Source organism: Athene noctua, chromosome 2 (assembly GCF_965140245.1).
Source record: "Athene noctua chromosome 2, bAthNoc1.hap1.1, whole genome shotgun sequence".
In the NCBI taxonomy this organism is placed as follows: Eukaryota; Metazoa; Chordata; class Aves; order Strigiformes; family Strigidae; genus Athene; species Athene noctua.
In genome coordinates, this window is record NC_134038.1 from 141,603,322 (window position 1) to 141,617,809 (window position 14,488).

General features: G+C 41.5%; 1 protein-coding gene across 7 annotated transcripts in view; it reads right to left on the bottom strand.

The window, feature by feature from the left end:
- Positions 1–14,488, bottom strand: part of COLQ (collagen like tail subunit of asymmetric acetylcholinesterase) — a 43,937-nt gene that overhangs the window by 28,827 nt on the left and 622 nt on the right. For 6 of the 7 annotated variants that reach the window (XR_012633227.1, XM_074900485.1, XM_074900484.1 and 3 more), the window contains exon 2: positions 1,588–1,700. Coding sequence is in view for 5 of the 7 variants with exons in the window: in XM_074900485.1 (XP_074756586.1) it covers positions 1,588–1,700 (113 nt within the window). In the remaining 2 variants the exon portion in view is untranslated. Of the gene's footprint in view, positions 1–1,587; positions 1,701–5,957; positions 6,064–14,488 lie in introns of those variants that run through there. The other variant, XM_074900487.1, reaches the window with a different exon arrangement.

Genomic DNA, 14,488 nt, shown 5'->3' on the forward strand with positions numbered 1-14,488 from the left:
CATCGCAGCCGTGCTGCTGCACGCCCCTCAGATCCAGCGTGGGACCCTGACCTATTCTTAGACCTGACCCTGCTCTCTCCATCCCACTTTACAAGAAGCAGCTCCTCTCCAAAAATAGCGTCTTTGCTCTAATAATAGAGGCTATGCTCAGTGAGGGTATTGGCAGCGTGAACTTCGCTCCAGAAGATACTAACCCGTAGGCATTCATTCACTGCAGACTAGAGCTGATGACTTTAATCATCAATGAATGTCTAACCTCTTGACTTAAAAATCAGGATTTCATGAGTAAACTGGCTTATTTATGTCCTGTGACAAAACTGATCTCCCCTGGAAATGCAAACAAACACTGAGACGGAAACACTGGGTTAACACAACTGATTTTCAGCTTCCAAGTGAAAAGCCATTTTCCAGAAAAGCTCCAACTAGAGACTCCAAAGCACAAACTGCTCATAGTGAATTATGTGGCTCCCACTCTCCTAGTGACTGCTTATTTTATTTCATCTTTCTATGAGGAAGATGGTGTAAAGGATGATTTTATCCTCAGATTACATTCTGGGCTGCTTGGGGGAATCTCAGGGACCCTGGTCCCAACCTCATCCTCACTGAAGGAATATACCACCATTCCTAAGGAGATCTTGTCTCTGGGTCTGCTTTCTGTGGAAATCAAGGCACAGGGAGGGGATGAGGAAGGGGGAGGCAACTAGATTTTGGTTTGGGGGGAATAACACCCTGAGCTCAATCCCGATCTCTCTGAAGACAACAGAGGATTTTACACTGTATTTCTTCTTGGGTTAGTTCTTGTCAGACACCTTACTAATAATTATTTATATAACACTAGCAATAATTGCAGTACTTGTATATGGTAAAGGAATAATGGAATTAAGAAATAGGAAATACTGAGTAGGTGGAAAAATTCTTAATGCTGGGGTAGAAAATGTATGGGATTTAACAGACCCTGGCAATAAGAGTAATTTGGCATACTGCTATATCATATATGTATTGTATCCTGTACATTCCATATGTTATCACATCTGTATGGATACACATCATACAGAGCAGGTATGTGCCTAAGAGGGTGAGTGAAAACTCCATACCAGCAAACACATGTATTTTTGCAGAATTAAATGGTGGGAACAGATTTCATAGGAGTATTTCAGGACCTTCATTTCACCTACTGAGTAAGGCAAATGTGATGCAAAGCAGGACACATAAATACATAATGCACACCCTGAAATCACTGTGCAGGATGGACATTTGCATTTCTGTCCTTACTTGTTTTATGGCATTGCCATTTCCTTTAGTTCAGGATTGCCTTACTCTAAGAAATTTCCCCAAACAGAGTAAGGAGAGTATTTTAAGTTAATTAAATTATTTGTGTGAACAAACCCAGCCTCGTTTCATTACTTTGAGATCTACTTCAAGCCTCAGCCTGAGATGTTAAATGATTGTCCTAACAGACCCATATCAACACAGACAAATGAGTTTGCTGAGTGATGCCATGAAGCAGTACTTGAGAGGATGCTTCAGTCTTTGTCATACATAAAAAGCCAGGTAAAAAGAAGAGAAGGGCTCCTGGGCCACACTTACAGTGCTCCAGCCATGCCTGAAGTACGGTGGTGGAAACAGGGGTGGTGGAGGAGGGCCAAGGAGGCAGCATGCTCTGCGGTTGAACTGTTTCTTCTGTTCCAAACAAGGGAGATCTGTTCAATACAAACACTCATCTGTTGTCTTGAACACCACAAACATTTCTTACAGAATAAGAGGAGTTTCCAACCCGCAGGATTTTCCTACATCCTGCGTGCACTTACAGTAACACTGTAATCAAAGCAGGGATTTAAGAAACTGGGTGGTCCCTTAAGTCTATAGATTCCTTCTTGTGCTGAAGGCTATGCAGAGATTTAAGCTCTTATTGTGGCTATGAAACAGGCTGATTTTGGAAAATTTCAGATAGGCAACATTAGAAAATAGATCGAATTCTTTCTTGTTTTCTCTACCCTCTGTTCCAAACGGGTGTTAGAAATGGCATCTTCCCGTTCCTGTTACAGCCCACGTGCCACCAAGATTACTCCATGCTGTTGCCCACCAACCTTCCCCATGGACCAAATCACTTCAGACACTTCTGTGATAACAGAGTGGGAAGCTGTTCCACAGCACATTTGCTTATATTTCCCCTGGGACTGAAACCAGGTTGCCTTCTTTCTGATTCATGCATCATCCCTAAGAATAAACGCTCTGCAACCCAGATTTAGCTGATAGCTTTGTCACTGACTGACTGGTAAGGCAGCATCTCACTTGTGTTCAGCAATGTGTTTAACCTTTTCTAAGAGGTAAACTTCCATCAACAATACAAGAAGCTGTGACCAGATTCACAGAGAAAGGATGTGAAGATGATGGGGGTTTTTTCTGAACCTATTTACTCCTTGGGAAATGCATCTCTACCCAGGGTGGGGGCCTTTTGCAAAGGTTTTGCCAAGGACAGCAAACATTTATTTATGTCTGCTGGTTTCTTCCTCTGGCTAGCAGCAGATGGAATGGTCTGTGAACTGAATGGTGGCAGGGAGCCAAATAGAGTAGGAAGAAAAGCCTATGGTGAAGTATCTGGTATTAATAGAAAATCTCTAAATTAGGTTTCTAGGAAGACAAACCTGACAAAATTGCTAGATTTGTGTGCAAATCAACCTCAGGCTGGATATTAGTCACATCTCAAGGTCAGGCAAATTTTCTAAGGGACAGAGATACAGATTTTTTAAAAATGCCTCAGAAAATGTATTATACCAGTTCCACCATCCCACATTCATGAGGCCAGCATTTTCTCAGTCCTGATGCACAAAAAAAAAAGCTGCCCAGAGGAGTGTGATTCAGCAGCATTCAGGGGTAGTTTATGTTATCCAGACTTTTTTTCTCTATCAAAACATTATTTGCAATGATACCTTTGAGAGATGAGTCAATTTAAGTCTGAAAGGGTCTGTAATAAAGACTTTTTCTCAACTTTTCCTCACAAGTTTGAAACACAACCAAAAACTTCTCTTTAAGAGAAATGCAGAAGATTTATAATAAAAAATACACATATATATATTATTTCATTTAAAGATTGAAACACACACTGAAAATGCCAGTGCCCTTTAAAAAGTAGCAAAGGTTTGACCTGTCTCCAGTTCTAAGCAACCTATCTCCAGTTCTAAGCAACAAAATACAAAGGTATGTAGAGTTAAGTCCTGCATTGGCTTATTCTGAATTCTGTCACTCTTACACAGCTGTAACTAAGGTCTTCAATTTTTACCACACATACTTATACAGTTGTCTTAATTTCAGTACTGTATTTGAACATACTGCAATTGGGACTAAATTGCATATTATTAAAGCAATGGACAGCTTGTAATTTAACAAGGTATAAAACGTGTCTTATTTTATTGTAGGCAACATTCCAAAATCATCACTATTTATTAGTATTGCCTTATTGCATGATCTAGCTAAATTTCAATAGGATTATTATCATTCAACAAGAATAAGACTATCAAAGTTGGCCCAATGTGGCTTAATTGCTAAGAGATCACCACCAGGCACTGTAGAAAAAGGTTTGCATTACTGCAGTTATACTGCTACTTTTTTTAAAAAATAGAGAAGATTAAAGTCTTGTTCTTTAAATATTTTGCAAAGATAAGATTAAACATAGATTAAACATCTATAGCTTTAATAGGATACTTATGTCCTCATGAGTAAAGTCAAGTCCTAGGTTGCAGAATATTCGGATTTTCCTTTTTAGAAGCAAGGTCTGAAATTCTGTAGAACAGGTTTTATTGTGAAAAACACTACAGCTAACCAAGTTGGTAGCAAAATAGCCATTGACTTCAGTCTTTATAGTCTTATTTTAATACTACTGTACAACAGTTAGGTTGAAATCCAGTTTAGGTTTGCTGGTATATATGGTGATAGCATGTACTGGTCTCAGCGTGGAAACAAACAACAAAAAACTATTTAATTACTATGACTACTATATAGGATAGATATCAATTATATAATGATGCAGCTACTTAGTGTTTCAGGGGAACCATCATTAACTATGGCTAAGTTCTGGAAGGTGTATTTGCAAAGCAAATATTTAAGAAAAAACTGGTCCTGGACCCAAGGACCTCCCACATGCAGGTATGACAGGTGATACAACAGCAGAGGGAGCAAAAAAATGAATGAGTCAGAGAGTGACTACACGTATGGCCACTATAATTCAATCTTCCAATAAGCACCGCCTTTCATTGGTATGGATTTTGTAACTGCAATAGGTCCAAGATGTACAGCCATTACAGTATTGGCTTGCTTTTTATCACAAAAGGCGTTACCCTGACAGGTTTACAGGCTCTCTGCAAATACAATATGTATTTTTAGGCTCCAGGTTAGCTTTGTTTGCTAAACACAGCTTTGGAATACTCCAGTCCCCATCAGTGGAAAAAATCTCAGCCCAAGAATAGGACTGTCATAGTTTTCTGTGAAATAGGAAGACCCTGCCTACACAGAGCGTGCGTTTACATGTCTCATATGGAAACTGCTCTTTCAACAGCATCAGTATCAAAGAATGTATTCAATAAGAGAAGGAGGACAAAATGAAAAACTCCTTCTAGGACTTGTCTAAGTGTCAGTTATTTTCAGAGAACAGAAAAATTATAATAGTCAGCTTTAAAATAGAAAGTCTTTACCGTTTTCAAACTCAAATTATTTTTACGGTCCAGACTATATGTTAATTTCTTGTAGTCTGAAGAAAGGGACTACAAAAATCTATGAGTATACTGGCAATGATTGCTTCAGAAAATAACATATTTTAGATAAGCTGTTGCAATGTTTAATTTTGTTCCTGCAGACTGCTTGCTTCTGATCATAGCTGGAATTTGGGAACTCTTGTCTGAGATGGTCCAATGCAGAGCCAGAGAGAAGCCTTCACCCAGGGGTACAGGCAGGTACCCCTGAAGCAGGTCTCTGAGCCCTCCCAGACCTGATCCTACAGCTGACCTTCAACCCTGTGAACCTCAACAGCTGCAATGGAGACACCAGAGAAGTGCCACCCTGGGTTCAAGTTAGATTTACAGGATTTAATTGAAAAAAATTATAAGTAAACCATGAAAGTGACTTTTATCCTAAAATCACAAAGCTGTAGGCCATCTGTCAGGAGGAAAGGGCAAGAAAGGAAAAAGATACTTCACATGTGTTTCCCTTCCTATTTGTGACCACATTTATCTAGCAAGCCCTGACGGGAAGATGAGCTGCTATCCAAAGGCCCCAACAGCAGTGCTGGTGGCCTGCCCAGCTTGTGATGGGCAGGACTCTGCTAGGCAGAGACCTCTGATGGCTGACACCCCATCACAGGTGCTTCTCCTACTTGGATGGAGCTCAAAATTAATAATAAACAAGCTGGGCAGACTAGTCAGTTAATGAATGTGTGCTTGTCCAGCTGAAACTGAGACTTCCATCTGCTTTGTTGTCATTCATTCAGGCTCCTCTTACCCTCCTTGCAAGGAGAGCAGCATGCCATGGGCCACAGCCACTCGGAACCATTCTGTACATCTACTGCAAGGTGACTAAGGCACTTTTTCCTTTTAAGTTAGGAAAGTTTAAAATCCTGTCAAAAGTGCCTTTTGAGAGCCATACAGGTCAAAATCCTGTATTTACAGAGCAGATGCAGGTATTAAGCTCTCCTTTAAAACTCCGAAGTCATGTGTCAGCATTAATGATACATACTTCTTTAAAATGTGTTTTACAAAGCTTTTGTGGCCCAAAATGTGCCTTAAGGACATATAAGCAGAGCCAGGAATACAGCTTGTGTCCAGAGCTGGGTCGGATAGTCAGGCTGGTAAACGGTCTGCATCTCTTAGTTCCCTTTTGAACTTAGACCTTACAGTTGATGGCCTAAATATATCTTTTCCTATAAACCAGCTAATATAAATATGCCAAAGAAAAATATTAAGCCCTACAGCTTAGGTAATGGTGTCTGCAAGGAAGAGGCGGTGACCTGTGAAGCTCCTGTGGGAGTTACAGGATGAGACGTGGGGCTGCAGCTTTACTCCATTTCTGCTTTCCTCTTGTTTGAAATGAGGCTTCAGATTCTTTAAGAAACAGAGCAAAGCTGGTCAGAAATTAATTGCCCCATCCTCTGACAGAAAAATAATAAATCCAGACAAAACCTTGCAAGTTTCTTTTCAGCCAAGAAAAAGTCCTAAAAATTGGAAAATACACTGGTTTTAATCCCCAGAGTGGCTATGGGCCCTGGCAGCACTAATGTGTATTTTACCAGCTGGCGCATACTCAGAAGCTGTCATAATAAATAAATGAATAAAAGTTTTTAAAATCAGTCGACGTTCAAAAAGCTTGACAATAACACAAACCCTGGCACACTGCCTGGACGGCGGATCTCAGTATACACCCGGCCAGAGGAGCAAGGACGCTCTGTCTTCCATCCCCACCTAATATTCAGCCCATGTCCCTCAGCATCTCCTGGTACCTCCTGCGTGCTCACAGGCCCCCAGGTAAGCCCTTCACAGCCCAGCTGGCGAGCAGTGGATGGCTGCAGCTTTGCAGGTCAGCCTTAGGAAACACTGCAGAAATGGCAAGACGCAGGAAAGCGAAGGGGCCTGGGAGATTTCTCAGCAAGGGAAAGGCCTATATGCAAATATTTCAGACATTTAATCTGTGTGTATGTGCATGTATGAGGGCAATGCGTGTGCCAAAGTTTAATATACTGTCAGACTGATTGCAGAGGAAAATTCTGAGATCAGTACAGAAGGAAAGAGGAGCATTTGCTTGAGCTGGCTCTGCACTCCAGTTTCACAAGAACATGAAAAATCTCAATAAAAACTGTTGGGTGGAACACTTCAGTGGGTTATATTATGGGTTTATAAAATAAACCCATGGCTTGTTAATCCCAGGAACCACAACAGGGCTATTTTGTGCAATTTCCCTTCTATTGCCTTTCATTTTTAGAGGTCCAGACACTGCTACACTATGTTGACAATTCTATGTGCTCCTCTTCAGTGCATGAGAAACTGAGGCACAGAGAAGATAAGCAACTCCCCCAAAGCCACAGATCAATTACAGTACCAGAAAAAGAGTTCCAGTCTGGTAAATCACAGTACCTTGTCTCAGTCATTTTATGAACCAGATTATAAAACTCAAGCGCTTGTCACACCAAAACAACACTAGAAATGCTTCAAGTATTAAAGTCTAAGAATCTACTCCAACACATAGAAGAACCTGAAATCCTGAAGATTAATGCAAGATGGCTGCTGTGTCAGCTCCAGAAGACTTCTGCGTATCATTCACTGCCACACAGTCCTCTCCCACTTCATCTGTGAGATCAGTAGCAACAAAGCAGAGAAACACCAGTACTACCCTTCCACAACTGCAAGATCATAATCTGTCAATGCTGGCATGGATCAAACGTGTACTTGACTTTGATGTTGCTTCACCATATGTTCAGACAGTCCCAAACAATCCCTATGAGCTGTGTGCTCAGAAAGACTTCAGAGAAAACGCCTTCAAATTCCTCTTCAAAACTTCGCTACCACGAACTAAATTAATTCCTCATGGCTCCCTCGTTGCAAGAGATTCACAGCCCAGCTGACCTCCTGCCTTTCACAAACCATAACCCTGTATTGACCCGGTACAGTAAAAAGTAATTAACTCTGTAGTTACAAGAAGTTAAAAAGAAATCCGTCAGCACTTTTCCCTGGGTAGAAGAAAACTGAAACTGTAGCACTTCCTTCTCCAGACAAAGCACCTCCCTCTACTTGTGTGCATTCCCTGGGCACATGCATTTATGCATATACACTTACTAGTTCCTGAGAAAATCAGTTAATGTCTTATTTTCTCTTTCCCCCGCTGTCCCAGTCCTTTTCTGCATTCTTCCTATATCCATCTTCTCATCCCAAATGCCCTTTTACCATTACAGTTGTGTGACTACAGAAAGCATCCCCCCAGTTTCCTTTTCGTTGAAGTGGTGATTAGGTTGGGGTCTGTTAATTCCTGTGGAGTTTTTCTCTCCTGACTATTTCTAATCTTCCTCAAACAATTTCCTCTAGGCTTTAAGATGTTTTCCCAGTTCTCTTCTACCTACTAAGCTGCAGCATGAAATAGGTCTCCCAGATGCCTCCTGGGTGAGTCCTATGTTTCATTACAGCTAAAGGTGCTCTCTGATTCTGCAATCACACCCTGTCCTAGCAGCAAGAGTTAAAAACTGAAGGGGTTCATGGCCTATTCTGACAACAAACTTCCTTCTGCATAAACACAGATGATATTTTTCTATAGTTTTAACTAAGATTAGCAGTCTCTTCTGCTGCAATCATGCTGCTGGTGCTCTCGTGTCAATACAGCCTGCCCATAGGAAGCCTCTGTATCCAATGTGAAACAGACTGTAAAAACCAATGAGGGTAAAATGCGAAGTCACAGACTGTTCCCTTCCTGTGCAGGGGTTTGGTAATATTGACAAACCCACAAATGAACTGTCTGTACTAGGAGCAGAGGCCTACAAGCATTATCTGTCTACAAGGACATAGCTGATTTTCCAGCACTTTGGATTGCTTGTTAGTGGAGCTCCCATCCTTTCACTGAAAACACCTGATTTTTGAAACACTCTGCTGTGCTGGAATTTAAGCCTTCACCTTCCAGTCTGGTCACAAGAAAAATCTAGTATTCACCTGCACATCCAATGCCTACAGACAATGCTATGCTCATTCACAGTAATGATACAGCATGGACAAGCTTACTTGAACAAGTTGGGATCTCCATGCCAGCTGCAGCATCACTTTCAGCTGAGGTTCCCTTTTGGACTGGTTGCTGCCTGTCAGAAACATTCACAGGTTATAGAAAACCCTTCAGATCAGTTACTGCTTCCTTCCCTGGAAAGCTAATCAAGCACTGCCTCAGCTTCTGTATTGACCTCTGTCCCTGGCACCTGGACAACTTGTTTGCCACAGAACAACTCCCTGAAAAATACTGGCTATGCTTGGATTGTGCCTCCAGAGGAGCTTCCAGTCTCAAGTTGGACAGCTGCCTTACTTGGAACACAAATATTGCCCCAGAAAAAAAATCTGAACTGGCCATTGGTGTAGTCCCAGATTTCTGGGAATCCAGGTATCAAACCTGGCTTCTGTATTTCAAGATGCCTCTGCCTCCATCAGCTCAACACATGAAGGCAACCAAGTCAACCTTTATATTAAACGAGGGGGAACAGAAGAACAGAGGGGACACCACGTGGTCCTTTGACATGCATTTTCTTGAGTGAGTGAACATACATGATACCTTAAGTAGCATTTCACTAAACCCTTTTCCTTCATTTGCATTATAGTCACTGAATCGTTTTTGACAAGCTGAGCATCTTATCATCCAGTAATGCCACAAGCAGGTCAGAAGTCCCTTTCCCCTCCTGCATGCAACATGCAGAGCTGTACTCAAGAAGCCTTGTTGCAACCAGCTTCCATCTTCCTCACTATTGGCTGTATCCTCTTCTGATTTTTATTTACTGCTGCAAGGCAAATCTCACAAATTCCTGAACTGCCTCTGATGTCCTTTCCTTGTCCCTCACGCACAGGATCAAGCGGGCTTCTACCCACTGATCTATCGCTAATCTCCCAGACCTCCCGGAGGTCCTTTGCTATTGTGGCTTGCATCAGCCTTCCCCTTGCCCCTTCCCCACACGAAGCCGGGTGCAGGCACAGTCATGGACAGGCTGTGCACCAGCGTGGCTGCTCTGCTCTCACCTGTCTCAGCACAGGTGTTCCACCATATGCCACCAGAGAAGGGTCTGTGAATCCTAAGGCAATTTCATCCCTGAGTATTATCCGCATTGATCTGTGCAGGAAATCCAATTTGGGATTCTCACAGGTTGTATTTTCCAGGGGAGAAAGTACAGATAAAGTAAAATCAAGTGCTTCTTTGATCTAACTGTGTTTATTTTAAAGACCCATCTACTTCATGCCACAGTAACCACAGGGACTGGATTGTTATTCTGCTACTGGGCCAAGCCTTTCCCAGAGGCTGTTCAGGAACTGCCACTTTTATCAGCTTAGAAGGGTAACCACTACACAAGCCTTCTTTTGGCTTATTTTTCTAAACACTCAATTGTGCTATCAAGTGCAAATGGCCAACCCCAAGATTATTTTTTTCTCTCAAGGTGAAGAGATATTCTGTTGAAAGAATCTATTGCCTTCCTTTCAGGCTTCTGTGAGTCACAAACAAGATAGAAATCTTTTAAATGTCAAGCTGAGTCCAGTCCAAACACCTTTCCCTACCAGATCCACAGTCAGGTGACTGCCTTCTCTTGTGGCCAATGATACTTTGCTTTTCTTCCCCTAAGGGAGCTGTAGCCTTTGCCAGTGGCTCATTTCCACCAGGAATTTTAATCTGACCAAAGCTTTCCTGCTCATATATGTTCTATGAGAAAACCCTTGACCAATGGCATGAGGATGCTGGGCATCTCCTGGGCCCATGCTGACTTTCCAGGCTTCCTTCCCTGGACTAATATTTTTGCCCCTCAGAGACTCACCTCTCTTTGCTAGTCACCCTTTGGGCTGTTTTCCCAGCAAGCTCTGGCTGCTCCCTTTGAGTCTTCCAGCTTTTACTGTTGGTCTTATTTTAAATTTCTTCTGTGTCTTTCTTACTCCTGCAAGCACTCTGACTATTTTTTCCCCTTATGATTTTACGTAAATAAATATTTACAATTACTCTTCTTAGAAACAAAAAACATCCACCTGACATCTCTGCTGTCCATTTGACAATATTTAGGGTTCCTGCAGGTTGTTTCATTAGAGGGGGAAAAAAAAAAAGCCAATGATGGGGTCAGATACTCCTTTTACAGGAAGGCAGTCATAATCCCGACTTCCCCAGTGTCAGGCATCACCACTAGTTTTTGTGTTTTCTTTCTTGTGCTGTTTCTCTCATAAATACACGTCCTGTCCCACCAGCACAGCAACACAGGGGGTATCAAGGTCCCCTCCCTGCGCTGCCCAGCCAAGGCTGTCACCCTGCATAGTTCCTGTCCCCAACCCACGTTGCTCATCACCACATCTCTTACTGCTCCAACAGTGTCTGTCCATAGGAAAGCTGGACTATTTTCTGCAGCTATCCCACGAGGTACCTCACACAGGTTAATATTGTACCTTCCAGATTCAAAGAAGCTGTGCCACCTGTCCAGTGAGACATGGTGTTCCTTTTCTTTGGGAAAATAATAGGAAAAAGGAGCGAGGAATACTGCCAGTAGCACCTAGATATTACTGTCCCATTTCATTTCTTTAAATTAATGAACTATATTCTTTTCATAGGGCTGTGTATCAATATTGATCGTAGGATAAAATTCAATCAAGAGATACATTTCTGACATGCATAAAAGGCAGTTTGGGTCAGAAGATACTGTTCTTCTCCAGCTGTTGCTGATAATTTAAATACTTTGCCATCTCTCTGCAAAACCTCAGAAGCCTTTGGTCTGGATGAGTAGAACAAGGGAGGGGAAGGAATGAGATGAGGGAGGAAGAAAGTCTTTCTAATACCTGAATTTGGAAGGTGGTTTACTTCAGGCTGGCTCTTACAAGGCACAGACTGGTTCATGTAACTCTACTAGAAATGAATATAAAATTCACAGCTAGTTTTCATCATGCGAGTGCAGCCTCCTCAAGCGCACAGTGCAGGAACCTCAGTGGATCAGAGGTCTGAAAAATGGTTATAAAGGACACCATAAACAGTGGCATGACTGGGATATGACAGGTTACCCTGAAAAGAAACCTGCTGTCTTCAGGAGGGTTGAGCTACCCACCCTGGGGTCTTCACTGCCATGTGGAACCACAGCCACATTTTTGAGTGTGTCGTAACATTAATCTCTGAAGCATTTCCTCCAGAAACGATGCTTTAGGACCAGGAGTCTCAACACTTTGGAGCTGACATGATATTCTAAATACTTCCAGAAACAAAGACGCACTGTCGCTTGAGGCAGATGGGACTATAAGGCAGAGTTGGCAGCAAAACAGACAAAGATCCAGATTATTCTTCTTTCCACAATTATTCTACAAACACTTCCCCCCCCCTACCAATTGTTTATTTCTGCTTTCTGGTTACTGTTTTGTGACCTGTAAACCTTTTTATTTGTGATCTGTTGCTATGCAAAGATGTGTGAGGACAGAAATAAAAGTACTTTTAGCCCAGAAGTTTTCAGACATACCTGGAAAATACCCAGATGCATTTTCTCAACTATAGGAAAGACAAGTTGTTGCTTAAGAACATCCTCACTGTTAAATGTGATTAGTTTTAGAATTTACAAGTACAGTGCTGAAATCTGTTATTTAAATGTGAAAATACATCCTGGTGCCAGATATAAAAAATTGACTCAGCTGACAGTCAGAGAACATTTGAGAAACCATTAAAATAACTGAAAATTTTAATTGAATTAATTCACCTTCTGTACCCACTGTGAAACTTCTATCAGCAAGGAGAGATTTTTTTTTTCTTAGGAGATGTTTCTTAAAATGCAGATGCAATCAAAGCACTAAAGGAATTTTTTATTATGTCATTTTTCATACCAAATAGCCCTGATATTAGCAAGTAATAATGGCCCACAGGTATGTAACAGGTCCCCAAAGTATGGCTCTAAATCCAGCCCCGTGGTTGTGGGCTTATGACTGAATCATCTGCCAGATGTTATTTTTTCCCCATATTATCAAGTAAACATTTAGAATACATTAATGACAGAAGCCTTGCTAAGAGCTTGCTGGGTATAAAGGCAATTTCCAGTGGCTTGGCCAGAAGAGCATGGCGCGGGGCTTTCCCATGGAGCAGTGTGTGGGGTGGCAATTTGCCCAAACTGCCACATTGGGAACCAGATTTCCCCATTGAGTTCATACCTTCTCTGAGCCTGAAACCAGAAGCTGTTGGCCTGTGGGGATGGAGGAGGAAGGGACTGTGGTTGGCTGCAGTTGCTGCCAGGGAAACCCTGGGCTATCTTGCAGGCAAGCCCCTGGAACTGCACTATGGAAAATATCCTACTGCGAAGAGCAGAGTCTGGCATTTTCCTTCATAATTTGCCTCTTCCACTATGTTTTTAGCAGAAATGATAAGTCATTCCTCTTCTAAGAGGAAATTTAATTGTTCAACTGTTATTTTATAAGAGGACAGTTTAAATGGCTTCTCTAGATACATAAGTGTGTGGCATAGGAGAAAGGACAGGCTATGCAGGTGATGGAAACGTGAAATTCCCGTTTCTCTGGGTAGCATCTACAAGAGTCAAATAAATATAAAGCTCTTCAAAACAATTTTTGAGGTCTAATAACTTATATGTTATTGCAAAGCAATTTGGAATATATCAGAGAAAATAAATCCTGGTGATACCTGTAGGTCAGCATTAACTAATCTCAACATAATCAAAAAATCATACCCAACTGAACAGAAAAAACAAATGTAAATGCTTTTTAGCATCCTACAGAGCTTAGTAGAAAAAATTATTACTTCCTAAAGGTTGGAAAAAATGGATTAAATTGTTTTCCAAATGATGCACTTCTTCAAACATTAGGCTTCTCTAGATGTTATCTTAAAAGCTATCTGAAATGACTACAGAACTCTAATGGCTGTGTTATTAAATCCTATAGGGCTTTTCCCCAAAGGATATCTGCATTACTCTTGTGGCCCTCAGAATCTTATTATTTGAATAAGAATATCTTCAAATGAATGGACTGTTCAAACCATTGGGGGTGAAATACAGTGTAATAGCTCTGCACATTTTAAAAGATTTTTAAAAAGCCGTTAGAACAGTATGCATATTGTTATTGTTATTTAGTACAGAAGTCTATCATCTCATACAAGGTACCCTCCTAATTGCCCATCTCTCTTAAATGCCTTGAATGTAAACCATCTGACTCTGTGGTCACACCAAAGACATTAGAGAGAGAAAGGCTGTGTGTCTTTAGATTCATGTCTAAGGTTGATTGTATGTACAGTCCTAAAATGTGCAGCCTTTTGGTCACTCTCTTCATCTGAAAGATATGGGGAGGTATAGCTGACCTTGACCTACAAATCTCAGTTGAACCATCATTTGACACTGAAGGAAACTGGGATGTTAGTTAGAAGCATCACTATTGACAGATACAGAATAACAGACAGAAGGTGGGAGATAGCAACTTGCCGTAAGTTGGTGAAAGTTCCTCAAAGGAGAAATGGAATCAGAGCTGTTGCCAATTTTCCCCTTCCTTTGCATTAGAACGTGGCTAAAGAAAAGTTTCACTGATGAAACTGTAAAACATATTAAGTGGGATTTCCAGTGCCCTGGTTCAGCTGACAACTAATTTGTTTTGCCTTTGCCTAGCAGGGATTTTCCATGCAGTGGGCTCTTGTTCGCTATGTAAGTCATCCAAGTATTTGTTAGTGTCATAGCCAGAGCCAGATGATGTTTATTCTGCTAACATCCAGTCGGACTCCGGCAGCGCTCATTGAGGTCAGGGCTTTATTTATAGCAGCAGATATACATTGAGAT